This window comes from Pelmatolapia mariae, linkage group LG16_19 (genome assembly GCF_036321145.2).
Source record: "Pelmatolapia mariae isolate MD_Pm_ZW linkage group LG16_19, Pm_UMD_F_2, whole genome shotgun sequence".
Classification (NCBI taxonomy): Eukaryota; Metazoa; Chordata; class Actinopteri; order Cichliformes; family Cichlidae; genus Pelmatolapia; species Pelmatolapia mariae.
This window is the reverse complement of record NC_086241.1, coordinates 54,435,875-54,459,374: the sequence shown is the minus strand read 5'-3', so window position 1 is coordinate 54,459,374 and position 23,500 is coordinate 54,435,875. Positions and strand designations below refer to the sequence as shown.

At 42.0% G+C, this 23,500-nt stretch overlaps 1 protein-coding gene across 4 annotated transcripts in view; it reads right to left on the bottom strand.

Annotated features, from left to right (window-relative positions):
- Positions 1 to 673: 673 nt before the first annotated feature.
- Positions 674 to 23,500, bottom strand: part of luzp1 (leucine zipper protein 1) — a 51,172-nt gene continuing 28,345 nt past the window's right edge. For all 4 annotated transcript variants that reach the window (XM_063497307.1, XM_063497306.1, XM_063497305.1 and 1 more), the window contains 6 exons: positions 16,466 to 16,820; positions 14,122 to 16,348; positions 12,715 to 13,304; positions 12,502 to 12,621; positions 7,186 to 7,457; positions 674 to 6,541 (listed from right to left, as the gene is read on the bottom strand). In XM_063497307.1, the coding sequence (XP_063353377.1) occupies positions 7,221 to 7,457; positions 12,502 to 12,621; positions 12,715 to 13,304; positions 14,122 to 16,348; positions 16,466 to 16,597 (3,306 nt within the window). In that variant the 5' untranslated portion in view covers positions 16,598 to 16,820 and the 3' untranslated portion in view covers positions 674 to 6,541; positions 7,186 to 7,220. The remainder of the gene's footprint in view (positions 6,542 to 7,185; positions 7,458 to 12,501; positions 12,622 to 12,714; positions 13,305 to 14,121; positions 16,349 to 16,465; positions 16,821 to 23,500) is intronic.

The window sequence follows — 23,500 nt, the reverse complement described above, 5'->3', positions numbered from 1 at the left end:
TGATGTAAAAGGAGTTTGATATCCCTGGTCTATGGTACATTATATGAGACATCTTTAGTTCAGTCCTGCACCTGAAAGCCTGGCAGCTCGACTGAACGTGTTGAGGCTTGTACTCTGGAGGTGCACAAAACTGGCACTTGAAGGAAAACACCATGCAGCTCAAGCTGGAAAAGGAATAGGAATTACAACTCTTCTGGGATTCAGCCAGTGTTACCCATGATTTCCAAAATAACTGAGACTCGGTCTTTTTATGGTAATCATCATAAAAAGAGTGACTTACTGAGTAAGACGGGGCTATTTCAAAGTAACCTACAGCTGCAGGAAAAGAAATGCTGGCTTTCACAAAGCAAGGCGTAGCTGTTTAAGAGAAAGATGTGTGTGCTGACTTTGCATTCCACAGCAGCCTGCGGTTTTTCCCCCCTTTGTACCTGACCAATTTTGCCTCATTTGTCTCCCTGCTTATTTTGCATACCATCAGCTGCTGTTCTCTCCACTCCGTCTAAACCAGGATTCTCTCTTGCACACACACACACACACACACACACGCACACACACACAAAATGGGTGTACCGCTATGAAATCAAAACTTGCTGAGCTTGTTGGACAAAGAACATAAAACGAGATTAACATACACGTTTGCATTTTTACACAGGTTCCAACACGGAGACGCTTTACAAACAGGTCGGTTTTTATTTTTATTGGAATACATATGGTCTGCTGTACAGCTTCAAGAGACCTACATGCAGAGTGCGCCAGCCACAGAAAGGTTAAAACATGCACAATGTATTAAGTTTAAATCGAAAAAAAAAAAAAAAAAGCCTCCCCACACAGTAAACCTGGCATTGCTGACACAGAGAAGCAGTAATCAATCATAAAACAATTTTGATCTGATTTTAATTACATATACGTCTGTGTTTGACACCTCTGTCTGTCAGTCTCCTTGTTCTGCACACACATTTATATACACTCATCTATTTAAAAAAAAACCCAAATAAACAAACAAACGCCTCATTTGTACAGTTCAGAAATTCTTAGATGTGGATGAATCAGCGTTAAGAGAGAGAACATCCAGTTAAACAAAAATGTATTCTTTTAATTCGTTATCCGATTGTTCCTGTTAAGATTGTGTGTTTTCAATATATAAACATGTCTGGGGACCTGCACCCTTCTTTCTTTGGCAGCACTTTCAAACATACAGCACAGAAGATGTACAAACCCTGAATTTATGAGCGAGGGAGATCAGGGCGGCAAAGAGGCTGGAGCAGTGAATGGTCCCCGATTTAAAAAGAAAACACGAAACAAAAAAGAAAAAAGGGGTCGACACGTGTTGAACCACTCAACACCGGAGACCTGCTCAGCTCTGATAAAACGCACATAACTCTCACTCTTCAAAGACTATCGCTCGACGCTGGCTTCTCCCTTTCTCTTTTTCCTCATCCACGGTGCGTCATCATGTCTCCAGGTTGTGAGAAACGTCTTGCATTAAAACTACCAAGCACAAAATACATGAAGAAGAACTCTCCAGGAGTGTGACAGAGAAAAAGGAGATACATTACCTCGAAAAACAAAAAAGTCTTTAAATCAAGATGGACAAATACTTTATATATTTCAGTAATAAGGCCCACTTTACAAAATTAGTTTTTCCTTAAATAAAATCTATCCAATATAGATTCCAAAATAAGACATCTTTTGTTTAACAAAGAGAAAAAAAATACATAAGGAGAGAGATGACAGAGAAAAGACAAACCTCACTTATATTTCCCCTTTATTTCAGAACCTTAAGAGACACCGTGTCCTCCTGGGGAAACTCTTGCACCATCTCTGTAAACTGTAAATACTGTGGAATGATTTTGGCACATTGTTAAAAGGCTGAGACACAAACATGATTTTTCACTGAGTGCATGCCAATTTCCTTTACCTGCTGAGATGATTCTTGAAAAGAATTTACAAAAAGAAACAAATAATAAACCCTACATAACCAGCTGTGGTACATTCAGCAAACAGCTACGGACAATTTTGGGGGCACAGAAGAGGAAACGTTTTAACAATGGGGGACTTAAAGGGGGCATTAGTTGTTTAAGTGCTGGTTAAGTGCAGATTACAGCCTGTGACACCCCAATGACACCATAACCCTGGCTTCACAATGGAGGCATTTGAAGACAAGGGCCTGCTAACATTCCTCCGATCTCCACTAAGTACATTCTAGTCTACTTTTATAAAAGGAAAAACAAAATAACGGATGTTTATAGATATACCAACACATCTTAAGAGGATTTCTATTAACTCTTTAGCTGGTATCCTAGCAGGAAAGCAGAAGCAGCCTCTTTTTGTTTTTAAACAGCAGCTATTACACCATTGCTGTAATTCAGTCCACATTCAACCATCAATCACAAATCAGAGGAGACATCAGGAAAAGAAAACAGCCCTGGAATCCTTAAAACCTGTGAAATTATCACTGCAGCTCCACCAAAAACCAATTAGTACATTCCACCATATTAACACTGCACCAACTTTCACCGAAGCATTGAGTGAGACCTGTCACCTGTGAGCAGTTGCATTTTGCACAATCACATAAGCACACACAGATGCCACAGGTGGTCTTCATGCTGGGACAGAGTCCAGCTGAGTCTCACTGGATGGAGTGGATGTACGATCGGGTTTAGCGGTAGCGTTTGGGAATATTGGGGCCTTAGAAGGAAGAAAGGTGGATCGCATAGTTTCAACTTTGGCCTTTACACAGCCCGGCTTGCTTTGAACCCGACCTTGAGGAGGGGAAACCTGCCACGCATCGTAAAACCTACAGTTTCTGACAGCTGGGACACCCCCACCCCAAACTCAAACACTCTTTAGGGAAAGAAAGGACGAAAAAGATTCAAAAGAAACAACTCACAGGTAGAGAAATGCTTCACAGTGGTGCTGCTTAGGGATCGGTGGAGGAGTATCACGTTGGATTGGAGGAAAACAGTAACAAGAACTTTATGGGCCATGAGGCAGGATAATGGGCAGTGGCTCAGGTGCTTGCATCACCATCCTGACCCACAAACGCCCTCCAGCCAACTCAGGGTTCTGCAGACGCCACTTGAGCTTTAAATGAGAACCCTCGCTGACATATCAACAACAGCAACAAACACACTGAGAGAAGAGCACGTGTATATCTGGCAGAAACGGACACTCGATACCCCCCCGGGTGTTTTAATTATCATCAAGTGCACGTCACTGCCAAGCTGGCCATTTTTGACGCTCCTGTATTTAGAAGCCCTGAATCAAGATGTAGAGACAGGATTAGACCCAGAGCTGACATTTCACCTTTCAGCTACTCAGGGAGCTGCCCATCATTTTCTGCTGACAGGCCTCTGGCCTTCAATAAAACGAGCCTCTGCACCAGTAGCACACATCACTGCTGTTTAGGGCAAAGGTTTTCCTTTTAGGAAATGAGAATCTAAGGAAAATACAGAGAAACAGAGGGAGGAGGAAGGGACACTTGGTTTTTAGCAAAATCCGAAAAAGAAAATTAAAATTGGTCGAAAAGATGAGAGACTGGGGACGAGAGGGCATTCTCTCTTGGTAAATGAGAAGTAGAACAATAACAGAGGGAGCACAGGAGGACTATATGATCATCATGTCTTGGCTTGTGCACTGAGAGCTCTAAACAGTGCGTCTGGTCCATTTTTGCGCCATCATAAAGCCGGCGGAGGCGGCTAGCCACAAAGCAAGCCTTTCAGAGGCAGAGCTGCACCCTGTGACTCTGACGGTCAAATCCAAAGGACACAGCGGCGTGGCTCGTGTCCTTTAACAGGGTGCTTTGGAGGTGGGTTAGAAAAGAAGTTTTGGCGTTTTGTGCGGGAATCTTATTTCACCTTCCTTCAGGGAGGATTTCCCCTAAAAAATAATTTTACAATGTCAACCAAAACAATTCTCAAATAAAAGAAAAATGCAATTAAATGCAAACAGAACAAATCAAAACCTCACATGTTTGTATTGCATGTTATTTATGTTTACTGCAAGTGTAAGGAAATGGTGCGAGTCTGAATTTGTTGGGACAGTTTACCTCTTATACCGCATCTCAAGGCACAGACAAACATACTGTAGATATTACTGCTAGAAGGTAAACATAATGGAAAGACAGACTGGTGAAAATGTGCATTCCTAAAGGTAAACTTTTAGTTTTAACCTAGCAAACTTCACACTTACACAGTCATCACCTCTTTTTGTACACGATGACGGCTGAAATGGTTACAGATATTGCAGAGGGGGTGGGGGGACAGTTTAATTGCATATAATCTCCTGCTTGCATAAACTGTAAAGTGACAAAGTGGCAACAGACAGAGGTCCTGCCAATAGGCGGATCTTTTCACAATAAAAGAACCTGCACATATGTGGAGACTAATAAATATTACAGCTTGATGGTGGCTGGTAGAATACAGGAGACCAAAAAACAAACAAACAAAAAAAATAAGTGAACCAGATCATCCCCAGCAGGGTCCGACAACACAGCATTAAAATCCACAACAGCAGAGGAGCCAGATGGAGAGCAGGCTTTTAAAAAGTCCCAAGTTCTTTCACAGATCCAGAACTTGGTCCAGAGTTGTCACAGTTATGGTTCTGTTTTTCTCTCTTTTTTTCCCCCCTCGTCTACAGTTTAACAGATGCGAGCGACAAAGAATGCAGTCGTGTTGGATCGGTGCATTAAGCCATCGAGCAATTGGTCATTCTCAGCTGCATTCCTCCTGAGCAACATTCATAAATTTTGTTCTAGGATTAAAAGTTTACATAGCCTGTCATTCTGCAGTCAATCTTCTGCAACAGTCTCAAGATCCTGCCGGTGCCTGTTGAAAGACTTTATGGAGAAACCTGAATACGTCAGCAGGGTTTCTGATGACCTCAGCAAAAAACCAAACAAAAAAACACCTCATTTTATTACTGGCCGGTGGCTAAATTGAATTCTACTGCACAGTCTCTGCCGTAGTGGCCCCTGCCAATGAGTGATTGCTCCAACATACCAACCCACCAGGTGTTGTTTATCGTCGTAACAAAATAATACACCTCTATAGAAATAAGAAAGAGAGACACTAGCACGATTCGCACGGCGAACCAAGTCACGTACAAGCAGGACTGTCACTTCCTGGTTAGAAGTCCAACGCCCTTGGGTCGTTCCTATGACTGGTGTGTACACAGTACTTATGGCAGCACTAAAAAAAAAAAAAAAATGTCCACCCTGCCAGGCCACGGTTGCTGGTAATCGAAAGTCCAAAGTTCAGTTCAAACAGAAACTCCATTTTTGCTATGGCTCTTTCAAAACACATGGATGAGGACAGTTGCAACAGCTGTAAAATACAGAACCATGGAAACTGTGTCATGGTTTGAGGTTATAAACAATGCCACCCCCCATCCTCTTGTTTTTTATTGATTTATTTTTTCTTCTTGCATGTGCATTCCATTTCATGGCGTGCAGTCCACTTTCTTTTTTCAAATGACACGGTTGAGAAGAAAGCGAAAGGATGATGCAGAACAGGAAGCGAATTACAAAAGAATCAAAATAACAGAAAAACATAAACAAGGTCCTGGCCTGTGAAGACAAAAGAAAAAAGAAAAATGTGTCTGTGCGTACGTCTGTATTTGTATTTGTGTGTGTGTGCGTGCGCCTAAAATCCAGCCAACCGGCAACCCTTTAAGCATGCTGAGTCACAATCTTTCAAGTGTTCTTCATTTATTACTTAGAAACATGCAAATCTTCATTCAGCATCTAAGACCTCAAATTAAATCTAGTTTGAGGTTACCGCGTGCTGGAAAGTCAGGATATGGGCTGAAATTAAACCGAAAGTTAAAAATGTGGATGTGTTTGCTTCTTGTTTTGTGGATACGTTTGCATGGCTTGTGTTTGGTGAAGGGGGGAAGGGATGGGATTGGATGAAGGTTTTCAGAAGGAAAAATGAGTCTGAAACAAAACCGAGGGTAATTCGCTTCCTGTTTTTGGTCACATTTAAAGTAGCGATCTTTTGGTTTTATAGAGAAACCTACGGGAAAATCCAGCCCTGTGAGAGAGAAAGATGCACTGCTGTTGACTGAGGATTGGGTTTGTCTTTTCAGTGATGAAGAAAAGTTGAAATTCTGAAGCACAAGTGACATTTCCAGCTACTCTGAGGTTACTGTAACAAACTCTCTTGAGTCTATTTTCCTCCAACTCTGGCACACAGGAAAATCGCCAGCCCCGCGCAGCGTGCCAGCCTCTCCCTTGTCAAGTTTCAGGATTACACTATAATACATCCAACACAAGAAGCAGAAGATAATACACTGGCCGGTGAGGAAACCTCCAAAAACACTGTACAGGCGCTGACCTTCCATGCACGGCTTTTTCTGGAACAGTTTTGAATAGGAAGAAGCGTCCATGTCTCAGCGTACACTCATCATCAGGTCGGTGGTTTGTTGTTCAGTGTGGCTGCAAAACTGTTGTCTGCTGGAGGTGGTGATGATCTATGTAGCCGTCATTTGATGGGAAACTAGCGCTTGGCCCTTATTTTGCAGTTGAGAGCTTAATGGAGTGCTGTTATGGGAGGGGGAAAAAATGAATAAAAAAGAGACACATTTAATCCTTCATTTTTCAAAAATGTTATCGTAACTATTCATCTTTGTTAGAAACATGACTGGTCTGTAATTTCCTTATAATTTCGTGGAAAGTTTGCCAGAAAGAACAAGATAATTTGCAAGCAATTATGGGGGAAAAAATTGAGACCGAGCTCATTGGTACACTTCCAATTTAAATCACAATTTTTAATTTCCAGTCTTTTAGTCTTTTACGGCAAATCAGCTGTACATGTAAAATGTGAATATCATTAGTATGATGGAGGAATGAGGTCTCCAATCCTAAATGAAGTTACTGTATGCTTATCCGGGTTCAAAGTGAGCTTTTCTCTCATTTTCCATAATTTATCCCTAATTATGCTAGTCTTTCCAGAGGAAGTCACCAAAAAAGCATATTTAACTTCATTGCTTGAGAATTTTGCTGCAGCACAGTTCATAAACTGCCTTGTGCAAAGATTTCATCACTGTCGCTATGACGATAATATATAAATAGGAGGAGAAAGCCCCTTTAGAGATGAGACACTGTTCCAAAAGGGGTAATTAATAATTGTATATTTTAATTAACTATCAGGAGTTAAAGGAAAAGAAAATCCAGCCATCTCCTACCTGTCCACTTGCTTCAATCCTCCTCCTCACTTGGTCTAATGTTGTTCTGACTGACGCTGGCTCCACGGTCTGCCTCCCGCTCCGCTCCTCCCCTCAGCTCTGGCCCCTAAGCCTTGCCCCCGACTGGACCAGGGCTCCCCTCCTCTAGAGGAGGCCCCGGGTGTCCTGCTTATCCGATCGTAAGAGGTCCCCAGATCACTACTGGGTATCTGTCGTCTCCAAGAGGCTGGGCTGTGACTCGGGTTTGGACTGGGGTCCAAGTTATCAGAAGCCTGGAAGAAAGAAATTACATTTAAAAACTGGCTATTGTATTGACTGGCATCCGAAGTAAACGCTTTTCCAAGTTTAAGAGAAATAATTTGGATGAAATTTAATGCCAAACTCTGGAGTTTGTCTATAGGAGCTCTGGGCATTTTGTGGGGCCTTGTTCGGACCTTTGTCTTATGCGGGCATTGACTACATGCCGTTAATGTTTACTGGTGTGCGACAAGTAAAGTCTGCCATGTGGATTTCTGCCAGGGGAAAAATCCCCAACCAAAAACCCCAAACATACCCCAAGCTGAGAGATTTATAATTTGGCGGGCTCACTAGAAAACAAACCCCAAGTTTCTAGTTTGTGGTGGATACAATGGCACGTCCCCTCTCATAACCTCAGTAACCCTTCTCTAAGAAAGCGAGAGTTGGATGACGATGCAGTTCTTAAAGCACACAGAAACAGCACCCCACTCCTGTAATTTCAGTTTTTAAAAAAGCACCATAATTAGTGACATTTGGTGGGCTGGAGTTGGCTTCTGGTGCAGTTTTAGAAAGCATTCTTGCTAATTGGCTTTAATGGAGCCCTGCTGGTCTGCCTTTCACAGTCTCCTGGGGGAGACAGGAAATCAGTCACCAGTGAAGGCTGCCAAAGTGGGTGTGCTCAGTGTGGTCACTTCCTGCTACAGTCACTGTGGGAGGAAACCGTCAAGTGGCATATTCTCCTTCTATGGTAAGTTAACGCTCCAAGACTGGGAGTTTTCACAAACTTTCCTCGAAATGGATGTAGAGTTCCTCCTACACTCAACGGGAGGTTTGTACCGTACAACACATGGCAGTGGAATTAAAATAATGCTTGGTTAAATAAAACCCCCAACAAAACCCCCCAAATACACACACATTGCACAAAAGTGCTGCTCTTTGACCAGCTTTTATATGTCAAATGAACAAGCCACATACTCTAAGATATTAAGAAAATTAGTTTGACTTTTGGGAAATAGTCTAAAGTTTCACATATCTATGAAAAATATGAAGCCAGACTAAAAAAAAATAAATAAAAAATGTTGAAACAGGTTTTTCTGGAGTCTTTGTTCACATCAAATTACACTTTTTTGTACAGACTAAACCAGGAAATGTTGCAGTATTTTTGTGAGTTTTACATTTTCAGGATTATTTATTTATTTCATCTTTATCCACCCAGTAAATCCCTCGAGATTTAATCAAATTTCCAAGGGAGAACTGGCCAGGAATGTCCTTTTAACAAAGCCAGCATAGCTGTTTAACCTGCTTCAGCTTTTATCTGGGGCACTGAGATGAGAATGGCTTCTCTCCCTGCTTCCAACTGAAGGAGCATCTTGGCCAAAATACTGAAATATGACTAAGTGTGTCTGACTTAATAAATGCCTATGCAACTCATCCATGTTGGAATTTCAAGAGAAAACAAGGAGGATGAATTTTGCTCTTTGATGAACTTATGGCCAACAGATTTGTGAAATAAATAAAATAGTGCATTCGAGTTCTTCCAGATCAGCTTTTTCTGTTTGTGGTTGCTTGTTTGCTGATGACTTCTTTCACAAGAGGTGAAACCTCTGACAATAATCTCATTGGTAATGATTTTAAAAATCAGGAGGACAGCTAACAGTGGATCAACTCTTGACTCCACACTTTACTGCCAGTACATGTTCTGGTGCCTCGCTCCTTGGCCAAACGTAAATTCACAGCTCATTCGAGTGCAGGCTGAAGTTTCCTACTGCTACAATGGGGTGGAAGTACTACAAAGACATTCTGTTCTTGCAGTCTAAGGTGTGGAGTGACTGCTACAGAAAACAAGCTACCCCTATTTAAATGCCGGCCTGTTAGGCAATTCAAATCAAGTGTGCTTGGAATGCAATGCAAGCGGCTGTGTATGTGTGAACGTGTGTGGTGGAGCTGTGGCACACACACAGCTTTCCCTGCTAGCATGCTTATTGTTAGCAGCAATGCTAACCATCAAGCCATCTGCTCATACTTGTAAAACAAAGGGTAACTGATAATCATGGGAATGGCACTGCACAAATTTGAACATCATAGAAGCTCTAAAAGGATAAAAGATTGAATGAGTCTCGATAAATGCCATCACTACAAGCCAAAGCAGTTGATAGTTTAGCCACACTGCTAAAGTGTTGGTTCAGATAAACTAGATATGACCATGACCTTTCACTGGAGGAAAAGATGTCCGTCTGTCTCTATTATAAATAACCTCTAGATAATTTATACATGAGGTTCAAAAGGGAAAGCTAATCAATAAGCTATCAGTCTGCCCAGGGTGCTGAGGGTACTTATAGGAATTGGGAGTGTTTTCTACTCCTTAATGCCTATCGATCAATATGTTCTCACTGGTCCACAGAAAGCTGATTTTCAGTCTGCTCTCCTTCCATCACCGGGGCATGAAAGATTGTCACAAAAATCGGATGTTTAAATCTCTAGAAGAAAAACAATTTTTTTAAATGTTCTTCATTCATCATTTTAGGTTCAAAGACAATTTTACGAGGAGCAAACATGTCAAACAAAAACAAACGCAGACTTTGATGAATCAAGAGGAGCACAGATGCCCACCCAGCTGAATAACAACTGATGGGGTGTCAGTTAATGATGTTGAGAGCGGCTCCGTCTGCAACCTTGTAATAATACAACCCTCTTTTATCAACCTCTGACACTGCAAACACAGACTAATCCCAACCTTCCACTGTCCTAAGTACAGCTGTATTTATCCAAGCCTTTTGGGAACGGATGCAGTTCAGACCGCTGAAATATTCTACAAATCCAAACCAAAGATGATCGGCTTTGCTCCAAGACACGCTTCAAAGCCCAGTTATGTTTTTGAAGAAACTTATTTTTTATTGCACTGGGGTAATTTCTGCACATAATTGCTATCCAAATCGAGTGACCAGTTCATGCATGAAATGTCATGATGAACAAGGTTCTACCGCAGAGTCGAATGAGTGGATTTGGGAAATTCCCACAATAAAATTAAAAAGTGCACGAGTGACAAAAAAATGAACAGGGGGACGGTGGTTTAACAGTTCACAGCTGATCTTAAACAACGAAGATGGGACTTGTTCGATAGTTCCGGGTTCCCGGACCACAAAGCATCAGTGATGTGGGACAGGAGGCTTATCTTAAGTAGTTGTGGTTGTGAAATTGCAGAGCTATGGTCGAGGCCGAGTGGCACTGAGTGGGCACTGCCTGATGGGAGCATTAAAAAATATAAAACTCAAAGGTTATTTTGTTAATGCCAGGGTTTTATGATAAAGAAAAAGAGCACGGCCATTCACACTTTTTCTACCGGTCTGCTAAATATCAGTGATGAAAGGGGGTGTTTGAGGGTTGGGGCTCAGTGTTGGGTAGATTTCATTAAGCCCATTGATGATAATGACTGGGGAGGAGTCCAGCAGGCAATTATAGCTCCAAGGCCATGCTAGCTGTAATGTTTTTATACCACGCTTGATTCAGAGGAGAGACTCCAGCTTAATGTTCCAGTGTCTGAGCCTGCTTTCACTGCTTTGAATAAAGTAAACCTATATACTATAGTGTGTGTATGTAGTAGTGCGGATATGTAAGTAAAGACTAAGATTTGAGCCACTGCAAAAAGAAATTAAGACATGTTCATAAACAATCGGCTGTTCAAGATTGGGTCTAAAACCACTAGAATGCTTGGATAAGACAGGGAACGCCATGTCTGCAGCTAAGGGTGGATACTGGCAAACAATTGAAGTTCCCAGAGAATGTCACCCATACTACACTCTGAGAAGACAAGGCTGTCAGGTCAGACTTTATCAAACAAGCACCAAAATCAAGGGATTTGTGGAGGCGTGCCGAAGCTGTGCCTAGCGACCTAGTTGTGACGCAATTACAGCGGTCTGTCTCTCTACTGAGCACTGATGAGGATAGGAGTGAATAGAATGACAAAGGAGGGAGAAATACGCTGTATCCACAGAAAAAGCCACTAGAAGAGGAGTTGGAGAGGGGAGATCCTTGGCTTGCTCCAGGGATTCATGCTGATCAACCCCAGCTAGATGGTTATGATGCTGAAAGACCCAAAACCCCAGATTTCCCCCGACACATTACTGAAGATGCATCACAGCGATTCATGACGATGTATTTATAAATCGCAGCATCACTATATACCAAATACACATGTTAACACTGTGACCCAGTGATAGGTTTTTACCTCATCCTTCGATGTGTGAAATATTCACACTCCATTTTTTATGATCTCACATACATGATATCACAATATAATCACAATGGCCCACATATCACAATGTAATATGTGAGGCTAACAGTGGAAAAGTTTACCACACCTAAATTGAAAAAAATTTAAATTAAGCTCTTATAAACAGTGACAACATACTATGTACAAAATAAAGTCATAAAATAAAGTCGCAGACCTTAACAGACACCTTTGCTTATTACATGGTGTCTTCCAGAATAGCAAACTGAGTCTCTCACTGATGTGGTAGCACATTCACATAGGAGAAAGCTATTTTCTTCTCCTTGAGGTTTTTCTAACCTACTTTTCCCCCTGTTGAGGTCTTTTTCATTTCCATCCTCACTACTTTCTGTCCCACCCTTTTCTCTTTGTGCTTACTGGGGCAGCAGGAGTGGGGCCTGCAGAACTGCTGTGCTAAGCTTGAAGTCACGGAGCCTGGCGTCAGGGAAAAATACCAGCTGAGCTCTAATGCAAAGTTGACACACCAGGAGCTAAGGCCTGCAGCTGCACTTTGTGTGGAGTCTTTATCTTCATGCTAAAACTATTTGCAGAGAAAAATACTTTAAGCGCAATACCAACTTTATTAATCGAGTATCACCAATTCATTTTTTTAAATTTACAAATGCTTGAGTAATGTACCAAGAAAACAGACTCAAGGAACATTAAGCATATTTCAAAGCAGAACAAAAACTAAAATAAAGTTGCATCCAATAGCCACGTGTGTTTAATATCATATCTGATAAAAACAAAAGCCTATAAAAACTGAATCTACTACAGGAAAGTGTTAAAAACCTGAAGTCAGTTTCCCTTACCGGTGGCTGCTGTGAATATGATCGGTTCCAGGACTGAGAGGTAACAGGTGCATGGGGTATGGCCCTTCCCAACCCTCCTGTTTCCATAGGGGGAGACTGAGAGATCTTACGCATGTACACCTGGGCCAAAGAGAAAATTCCCTCTATTATTTTTTTTCCTTTTCTGTTTTGTGTGTGAAATTACTTTGATATACACTTATTAACTTTCCCCACCTCAGCAGGGGACGGCTTGGCTCCCTTCTGTGCTGCAGCATTTCCGCCGCCTCCGTTTCCACTGTTTACAGAGTCCTCTGTGTCAAAGGTGGTTGCCCTGTAAGCCCTCCACGTTGTTGCAGTTTCGGTTTCATCTTCAGACCCGCCATCTGTCATTGCTCTCGTACTCCTTCCTCGACTTCCCTCGTCCACAGACATGGCGCTTTTGTTCCTCCAGGGGCTTCTCACGGTCACATTCTTCATATCTGGCAAACTGTCTTCGTGTGACGGTTGGCTTTGCCGTTGGCTTCTCCAGCTGGTGACGGTGGTCGTGCTGCTGCTGCTGCTGCTCTCAAATCCTGATTCTGTGTCGTTGAAGTCTGAGGAAGTGACGTCCGGCGACTGGAGGCTAAAGTTGCTGCGCTGGCAGCACAGGTGGCTGGTGGTGGTCTCCACCCTGGAAGAGTTGTGGAGTTTAGACCTTGATGATGAATCACTGTGGCTGTGTGGCCCACAGTCCTGGTCCTGGCATGGCCGCAAAGTGATCTCACTCTTGGGTATGGAGATCTCATATGGGACGGAAATACTGCCATGATGGTCAGTGTTTGGGCCTGGCAATATAAATAAAATGATACATTTATACAGATGCAACAAGTTGACAGTAATGCAATGTGCTTTAAAATATCAGTTTTTTGGGGGGGAGGCAAAATTAATCTCAGTCCAACATTTTGGCTCAGGACAAAAACAAATGACATCCTATCAGCTTAAGTTTGTGTTTAATGCTTGTTAGCAAATATTACCATGTCACTAGGCTCTTTTCTTTCCCCTCATCTGTAACCAGTCAAGGCAGGTGGCTGCCTATTCCTGAGCCTGGTTCTTCCTGTTAGAGGGGACTTTTTCCTTCCTACTGTCACCAAGTGTTTTCTTGTGGGGAGGGGGTAGGGGGTGGGGGGTGGGGATTGTTGGGATTTTCTGAGTTGAACTGAATAAAGATGATCATCTCAGGGAACACAATTTCATTCTGCGGAGAGACAGATGGTTCTGCCGCCAACATGACTAGGGGTTAATTACATTAAAACACCAAACCTTACAGAAGACAAAAGCACATTTACAGACAGCTACAAAAAACCTTTACTGAGGTTTAATGTTGGGGAAGCAGATGCTGATGACTGATAGGTGTTCACCATGCACCACTTTCTGGACATATAATAACGGGGCTTGTAGCATGTTTAATTACCCTAACAGCCTGTCCAAAAAGTGTGCTACAGTTTTGTGAGTGCTGCAAGTTGGGAGCACTAATTAGAAGGTTTCCAGTGACAACAAATAAAAATGTTGTCTTTACTGTACTATTTAGAATTAGTATCTAGATCCTGTCCTGAAAAATGCAGTATAAGTTTAACTAGATCGTTCTAAATTGTTGACACGTACCTATAACGATGTTACTTGTAGATGTGTGGCGCTCTTTAATAGGCGCAGGTTCACTGGACACACTGCTGCTGCGACTGCTGGTTCTGGAAGAGCTTGGATCATTTGGGTAGATGGTTATACTACTGGTGATTTTATTAGTAGTAGTCACTACTGGTTTGGTCGAGATCTTGGGTTTCCCATTTGTAGCCAAGGGTTCTGAAATCATTACTTCCTTTCTGTCAATTTCAACAATAGCAGGCTTGATCACAGCTCTTGATCTCAGTGCCTCTCTAGGACTGCATACTCGTTGGATTTCAATCCCTGCTGCAGTATGCATGGGTCCCTGGTGACCTCCCTCAGCTCCCTGTGACCGGCTGTGCAGCTCCTCATCAAAGGAGCTCCTGGAGGAGGAACCCTCTGAATGCGTGTCCTGGACTTGAGGGTATCTAGAATACCTGGAGGTTACAGTCCTACTGCTTACAGTTGTGCTAGCTGCCTCAGCGGTTTCAGCTGTAGGGTCCAGCTCAGATGGCCTTGATCCAGTAGATTCTGTTTCTGAGGCAGAAGAATGACCCTCTGACCCCTGGTCACTGGCCAGCAAGGGATTGATGTGAGATCTGTAGGCTGTGTATGAGCCATTGGCTTTGGATATAGTAGAAATAGAAGAAGATACAGATTCCTGAATCTGGTCTGTTGATTCCTGATCAGAGACGGGCACCGTTTCCTTCTCTAGAGCAGAGATGCTGTTCATGGTACTGGAGGTACTGTCAGGCACGACATCAGAGCTGTTAGATTCACTGTCACTACCTACGTACAGTTTTGAGAACTTTTCTCTGCTCTTCTTGATGTCATCTGTATGCTTGTGAGCTGTCCTTAGTGGCTTCTGGTCATTAGCTGCTGGAGGGTATCGACTAAGGACGGACACCTTCTTGGTATCACTAGAAGTTGTATTCACAGAGCTGTATGTGGCTCCTCTTGGCTTTTCCTCAGCTCCTCGCACTGTATCTCGTATTCCATTATCAGATGAATTTGTGGTAGTTGTAGTTCTGGGTGTCCTTCTCTTTTGGGCAGGACTCAGGGCTCTCCTCACTGACTTGGGAGAACCCTTCTCAGAGTTGCTGAAATCTTTGTTCCAAGATTTATGCTGAGGAGATAAATCTCTGTTCCTATGTTTTGGGGAACTTGGCTCTGGGACAGTTGCTGCACTTCTATATTTAGGCTTTTCTTGTCTAAACCCTCCCTTCAGGATAGCCTCTTCATTTTCAACTTTGCCATTTTCAATGACCTTAGCAGTGCTGCTTCCATTGCCGTGTTTATCCAAGTTACCAATTCCATTTCCTCCGATTCCGCCTTTTCCACACAGTTGCATCCTGAGGTGTTCCACCTGCTCATTTAACTTTCGAACTCGTTCCCTTTCTATCTGGAACTTTTCGTGAAGCTCACCATTTTTGGACTCAGAGTTCTTCAAATCCTCTTCCACAATCTCCAACTGCTTAAGGCGGTTCTTCAGTCGTTCTACCTCCTGTGTCAACTCCTTTACTTTGTTGTCCTCCTGCAAGCCTTCAAGACCGCTGTTTTTCTCATTCTCAGACAGCTTTGAGTAGTCAAGGCTCTTCTTCCGTCCAGCCAGCTTACTAGTTAAGAGCGCTGTGGATGTTAGCTCATCTTCAATTCTTGAGCTCATGAAATCTGCTCTGCCAGAATCCGTTGACATGCCAAAGCGATTCTTCTGGGTCGCCAGCTTTTCTTCCAACTTCAGAATGGTCTTCTCATCCTCTCTTTGTTTCTCTAGCAGCCTCTTACGCTCATTCACAAAGGTTTGGGTGAATCCCTTGAGCTTTTCAAGCTCCATAGCCAAGGTCTGCTCCATTCTCTCCAGCTTTGTCTCAGACCCCTCCACCTCTTTCAAACGGGCTTTTAGTGTCTCCAACTCAGATGAGAGCTTCTTGGTTAAGTTCTTCTCCTCATTGAGGCTAAGGCAGAGCTGGCTGCAGTCAGACTTGCTTTTCCCAAAAGCTTCTTCCAGTTTCTCGAGTTCAGCCATCCGTCGCTGAAGACGTTCTATTTCTGCCTTTAGCTCTTTCGTAAGGTTTTCCTCCTCTTCCAGTTTCTCTCTGACTGTGCGGCAAAGATCCTCAGCTTTACGTACCTCCTCATCTTTCCCCTGGATCTTCAAGAGACGTTTTCTCAGGGCTTCCACATCACCAAGCAGGGACGAGTTACTTCCCTCTGCCTGGATAATTTTGTCCTGCAGAGGAGAGAGTACAACAGTTCTTTTCATGCACTGTTTCTTTTTCACTTCAGTCATTCTTTTGAGATGCACAAACACACACACAACCCTCCACACACTGTCACAACAACTTACCTGTAGGTCAAGAAGCTCATCCTCAGACTTCTGTAGCTTGTTTGTTGCTTCTTCCAGTTCATCAAGTCTTCGGCCAAGACTCTGCAGCTTGTGCTTCAGGTGGCGATGGGTCATGTCTTTATGATCCGACATGGTTCCAGATTTCTTTCTATTGTATCGACCAAGTTTCTATGTTGTCCAGATTATCTGATGAAAATCTGTTGGGGAGTCCACATCTGTGCCGTTGTGCTACCAAGTTCTTTAGGCTGTCAAGGAAAAGCTCCTTTTTCTTCTTAGGCTGTTCTGATTTGTTTTGCCACCGTCTCTTCAAGACTTCAAAATTCCCTCAGTGGTTTTCAGCAGACAAATCTGTCATCTGTAGGAGGCACATAGAGAACACTTAGTCATCTCTAATTTCACAATGACAACCATTTGTATTCTCAAAAGTAACACAGTAAGTACAGGAAGTAAGTCAGAGAACATAGAAATTAGCTCACTGAACCTTGTGGCACACGCACATGGAGACCATATAAGGACAGGCCACACACAAGTCATGTATTATAAACACACACACACACACACACACACACACACACACACACACATTATTTATATATAAATCAAACCTAATTCACACTTACAGGACGATATAACAACTGTGCAACATAATGAGAAATTGTTTTTTCTGAATAACCATAAAGTCAGCTGATCTTTTCATATTTGAAAAATCGTGTCAAAAATACACTTCCTTACTTTGATAATCAAACATAATCTATAACTATGCCTCCCTTCCCTTTTGCCACTAAACTGCCATACAGTTCATCTTGCCCATAATTTAAAGGATGCGAGTGGATGACAAGGTTTTTAGTACATCTCCACATGCTCCCACACCCACACAAACAATGCTGAGTCCCTGTTCTTGATCCTATATCGATTCTTGCCTGCTTGCTTTTGCTGACAGTGGCATATCTCAATAACACCAACGTCCTCCACTACATTACCGGTCTGTCTCAACACTACACCATTCATAGTCCATTCAGACAGTAACGATTAAAAAGAGAACACTGTGACAAGGTTTTGATTATCTCCAAAATAAGTGCAGATTAGACAATTAAGAATTAATTGCAAATAGGGATATTTACATCACTGTGTCTTTTTGTTGTTAGTACAAAGATGTAAAAAGGGGTGAGGGTGACATTTCCACAACCAATAGAGTGGGAGTCCTAACTGCAAGCTCAGCATGGCTCAGTGCAATGAGAACACAGAATATTAGCACATTACAGTCTGACTGTAGGCAGAGTCTTGGTTAATCTAACTGTCAACACACTTAAGTCAATCATGACTCAAGCAGTGAGTTCTCCTGCTTGTGCTTCTAGACCCTATTACGCCCCTTCCCCCCAATGATTCTGACCGGGGCAAAAAAAAAAAAAAATCGACCTAAGGGTAGGACACAGCATCATCATTTATTAATCCCCTGACAATCGGCAGTCTCTCTTCCTTACCCCAGATTCAGCTCAGGCAGCCTGTCTGAAGCTACACACCACTACATAAAAAGACTACTGCAGTTTGCTTTTGAAGCAGATAACTTTTACTGCTGCAAAACATCAACCAGTGCAGTAAATTCACCAAACATATTTCACCTCTTTGAACCATGCATGTGGATGGTATACAGTATGGTAAAACATGTCGTAGTGGTTTGCACCAAGACAGAATAATATATTTTCTATAGTTTCAGATGGTGTAAAAAAAAAAACCCAAACCGCTCAGCCCGCAGTTCATTAAATGTCTTGTTGAACATAAACTAAAGCAGTAAGCTTTGAAAGTCAGTATAGCAAAAATTACTTAATGACAAAGCACAATGTGGACTCAAAGGCTTTGGCTGTAGGGTTTTAATTATTTTTCACTTTCATGAGGTCTAGTGGTTTGGTAATCTTCTCTCTGGAGTGTAAGACACTGAGGAAATAAAGAACATGGGCTTAGTATGAAGGAAGACAAATGGAAGAATTTGGAGTGAAAACTGCTTGCCTAGCTGTCTATTTGAATGCCAAAACACCTTACTCTATAAGTCACTTTTGATGCACTGACATTGCTCAGCTGTGGCTTGTTAAGGGAGCTGTAGACCAATTTATCTCTCTTGTCTAGAGCTAGTCGCTCTATTCCAAAGCTGTCCTGACTGATCCCCTTCCAGCAGAGTAAAATTACAGAGAAATTCCCATCGATCTATTAAAAACAGAGAGCAGACACTCTGACAAAAATATTTAGGTTCAAGACAACTCTGTAGACTTCAGCACAAAGCAGGAAAGATAAACCTAGCTAAAAACAAAAAGAAGTCCAGTAAATTACAATCTCTGTGCCTCAGGCTCTAGACAGCAAAACTAGGTAGAAATATGACCAGTTTGGTAAACCTATGATCTTGACCAACAATCCAACACATTTATTTATTTTTTTAAAATGATTTTATCTTTAACTTTATCTTGAACATAATCCCAAATCCTGACTTAGTGTCCAAATCTGGTCCCGAAAAGCAGCTCCGGTTAAGCCCTGTCCTGCTTAATAAATGTGTTTTGCTAGATCCAGACACTCCTGTCTTGGCAGGCTGCCTAGCTCTCCTCTCATTCACTCTTTATTTCGTTGCCAGTTCTCTACCTCCCTCTCTCTCTCCCTCATGTCTCCCCTTCATCTCTCTCTAACACGCACACCAGCATGGCCAACAGAACGCTTTCAAGGGGTGGCAGTGCGTGCAAAGTGACTCTGGCAAGGGCCTGCTTCTGCCAAACCAATCAACATACATGATTCACTTATGGCAGGCCTGGGGCCTCATTATCCATGTTCAGGACAAGACAAGAGGGAAATAAAAGGCTAGTGGGTGAAAGGCGGAGAGCAGAAACAAGATGAGGAAGAGAGGGGAAGCCAAAAATGAGCACTAAAGAAATTACTGTATGAATGAATGAAAAAAGAAGAATCCAAGCAGTATTTAGTTAAAGACCATGCATTCCTTCTTTTGCAATCCAAGATCCAGATCAGATAAGCACTTTTAAAACTCCATTTATGTCTCTATATTCCTTTGTTTTTCCACAACTGGCTACTCATAAGTCAGTAGGATATTCTGTACAGCCAAGAACATGAAAACATGCTAAAGGGAGGATAAAGAGGGAAGGAAGTAGGGCAGGAGTGGGGCTGCTGAGGTATTCTGAACTCAGCTCCAAGTTTCATTCCCCTGTTCTGTGCTTTGTTTGACAATTATGGAAAACCTAGATGGGGGCAGGAGCTTTGAGGCAGGGAAACTGACCCGTTTTATGTAGACACATTCCTAATGATGGACTAACCAGGGCACTGGCAGTCCCTCATGCTACCTTGTCTGCTCCTATCCGGGACACTGACAAGCTGTCCTTGGCCAGTTCTCTCTTTTCGCAGAAGTGTATTCCTAACTTGAACACGGTTTATAAATTACGGCCCAGCCACAGAGAGTATATTTAAAAGCCCGTCTGCTCGGATGATCAGGTCAATCGGAACAATTGGTAACCAGATATTTCAGTCATTGGTTTCTGAACACATTCCTCCCATTCATTTTCTTTCGCAATGGTTGCATTGTTCTGACTATGTGACAAACCTGGGTAACTCCTGCAACTATCTGACCCAATTCTGATATAGGACTGTATATGAGGAGAGCGCTCAACCCGTCACTATATGATGCTGGCCTCTTCCACTTCCCTGAAACGTGGACAGGATGTCCACTACTTGACCTTCATGCTCTATTTTGCTGTTGTTACAAAAATGAGGGCACGGAAACTGTTGATTGCAACACGAGTTCAGCGAGTACCGTAAACGCCATCTGAATAAGTCACTGAGGTTCTTTAGAAATAGAGGGAAGTCAGAGAGTTAGTGTTAAAACGGACAAGAATGAATGGAAGGTGGTTCCAGTGAAATGGGGATAGCTGTTGGAAAGCAAGGAATAATAAACCAGGAACATGTGAAGGTAAAAACCCAAGGTCACAGTGTTACTGATACCAAGGCATGACTGAATTACCAATCAATTCAAGCAGGCAGTTACCTTCAGCCCTCAGGGTATATGGGATTCAAGTGAAACACCGTACTCCAGTTAGTTTTGTAATTAAAATAAAGATGATAAAGAGAATTTAAACATTTTAAGGATTTTAATGAATTTATTATGCCCTGTGATTTTAGCACGTAACATTTAGTAATCAAGAACAAAATTCCACTTAAAGCCTAGTGAAAACTGTCCAATGCACTGCAAACATAGGCCTACAAGCTGATCAATTCCCTTTCTTAATGCCAGCATGTTTTCTGACAGCTCTGAAGCTACACAGGACATTTTTTTCCATTCTGAAAACTGGTCAGGTTTTAACAAAGTAAACTGACAAAGAATTTGACCAGGAAGTGAAATGGTCAAGGCATTGTTATCAATACACATGAATTAACAACACACAATGCACGCACAACTGTAGCAGAGACCATTCTTTTTTAAAGCCATTACAGTCTTTAAACCTGTGCCTTCAATGGGCAAGAAAGGTCATAACTGTAAGTTGCAAAGTGCAGAATTAAATGTGACATTTTCTGCAACCAAATGGCAAGAAGTTGAACAGCTTCTTCTATCTTAACAATTCAGCCACCTGCAGGGAATACAGCTAAAAAAAAAAAAAAAGCATAATTTTTATATTACACAAGGGGAACAAAGGGAAAAATTGGTCAATTGTAAAAATTATAGTGACTATTTATTTCCTCGCCTAGTGTTCGCACCAGCGTATTAGTAACCCAGCAGCCCAGCAGGCCTAAGCTGCATCTCGCTGTTTCTCTGTGTAAAGCTCCACATGCACTGCCCTGCTCTCATGTCTGCCCATTAATTAGCATCAGTGCTTATGGAAAGGACTACATGAATCAAGTGCAACATTAAACATAGATCAGCTAAACTTTCCAATGGATCTCCAGACTGATGATGATCAATTTCTGAGCAACAAGGAAGAGAAAATAAGAATCAGTCCAGTTCAACAGACGAATGAAGATGCGATGGAAGGGCCGAACAGTGACGTACGAGAGAAGAGGGTGAGAAAAAGAAGAGCTGAAAGCAGAGGGGCCTCCCGGGACTACTGTTGTTCTGAGGAGTCACAGAACAGCAGAAGGATATAGAAGTAAAGCATTGTAGAGGAGGTCCACGCACTCTGCCTGTGCTCACACTCACACATACACACACACACACACACCAAGGTTACAATCATACACCATATCATTAAGGCTTTAGCCACTCTCTTCCTGCCTGCCTGCTGCCTTCAGTACATTCTGTTCTCTCCATGAAAAAGAGAAGGAAAGAAGGAAAGAAAAAAAAATCACCTCTCTGTTGCACTTGACATTGGGTTGGAACTTATGGGCCTGAAGCTTCTCTGCCTCATACACGGTAGTTAAAGAAAGGCTCCAGTCCAGTCAAAATGCCTCAACCACATCTTCATGTAGGGGGGTTGTTGCCAGTTTGAATATTTAAATGTGTGACATGTATCGTGTATTTTGTGTGTCCTGTGAGTGAGTGAGTGAAAGGACAACTGCAGTGGAAGGATGCTGGCGCAGCAGTGGAAGCCACAAGATGGTGGAGAGACCTGATGCTTGGCCTGCATTTTTCCGTTTTTCCAAGAAAGAGAAAACCGGCATCCCATAATGTTTGGTTTCCTGTGCTGTCATGTTGCTTTTTCTCCATTTCTTTCACCCTTTCAGTGTTGCACCACTTCTGGAAAAATGGTAAAGAAGTGAAAGGCAGTGTTGCTCTTCAGCAGAAAAACGGATAAGGAGCTAAGGTCGGTGTAGCTTGTTCAATAGAAAAAGCTGAAGTGGGATGGGAATAGCAAGTTGGATTTTTCCTTAAGCGCCAGAGTGAAATGGCAATTTACAGTATAAGTACTGAAATGTGGTGAAATAGTGGGTAAAGAGAACGTCGTAGCTAGTAGAAAAATAGATATGTTTATGTAAGGGGACATGGCAGTTAACCACAACCATAAAGACAAAGCAGATGCTGTCTGTGTGTCAGGAGAATATCACTCAATGTTAAAACACATCTTAGTGATGATTTTGTGTCCCCTTAAAACAAGGTAAGGTGATACGTCAGGTTTTGTTTTTTTTAATTCTTCCAAAGATTGGTAGGTGATGGAATTACTCAGCAACTGTATAAATGTATTTTTTCTTAAGATGTAAAATTAACTTCAACTTCAAGTTGCACAGACTTTGGATAGTGTGAAAAACCAACATTTGTTAGTTAGATGGAGAGCAACAAAATTTGTGTGCGCACACACAAAGGAAAGAAAAAAAAAAGGAAAGGACAGAAGAAGTCTAAAAATGCATAATTTGCCATCTGTCACACTATAAAAAGGTTATAGAGATATTGCCAGAACAGATACTAACTTTTACCTTTTGATACCAAAATTCATAAAATGGGATGGTATTACTTTTGTCCCCCAGTAGTGCAGGTATGATAGACAGCATGTGTACAGAGTAGGATAATTAGAAAAATGAATAGTCTGATACTAATTAATAATAATAAAAAATGCTATCAGACTAGAAGCATCTTTAAGACTCACACCCTGGCATTTATAAGGCCTTTCGAGAGGTCAGTAAAGCTCCCATTTCAACAAGACTGAAGTATTAAACAGTTGTCATAACTGTTAATGTGGCCAGCAAACCGATTAATGCTAGCCATGTAACGATTAGCAATTACCCACAATAAATCTATTAGGTCATCATCAGTGGCTTTGGCTAGTAATAAAACAATAATGTTAATATTGAAGCTAAACAGAAAATGCTATCAGTCACAACAGACTGTTATTTTAACAGAATAACACAATCATTTGTTTGTAAAAAGTGTTATGTTTCAGTTAAAGCGCCAGACTGAAGCTGAGAAAAGTTTACTGGCAACTAGACAGAAACAGGAAATAAACAACACTGTGGCAACTGTAACATTTGTATGGACAATTGTTGTTCAAATCTTTGTTTAATCAACCCCCCACCCCCATTACTTAATTTTATCCCCCTTGGTATCAAAAATTGCATCGAGTATTT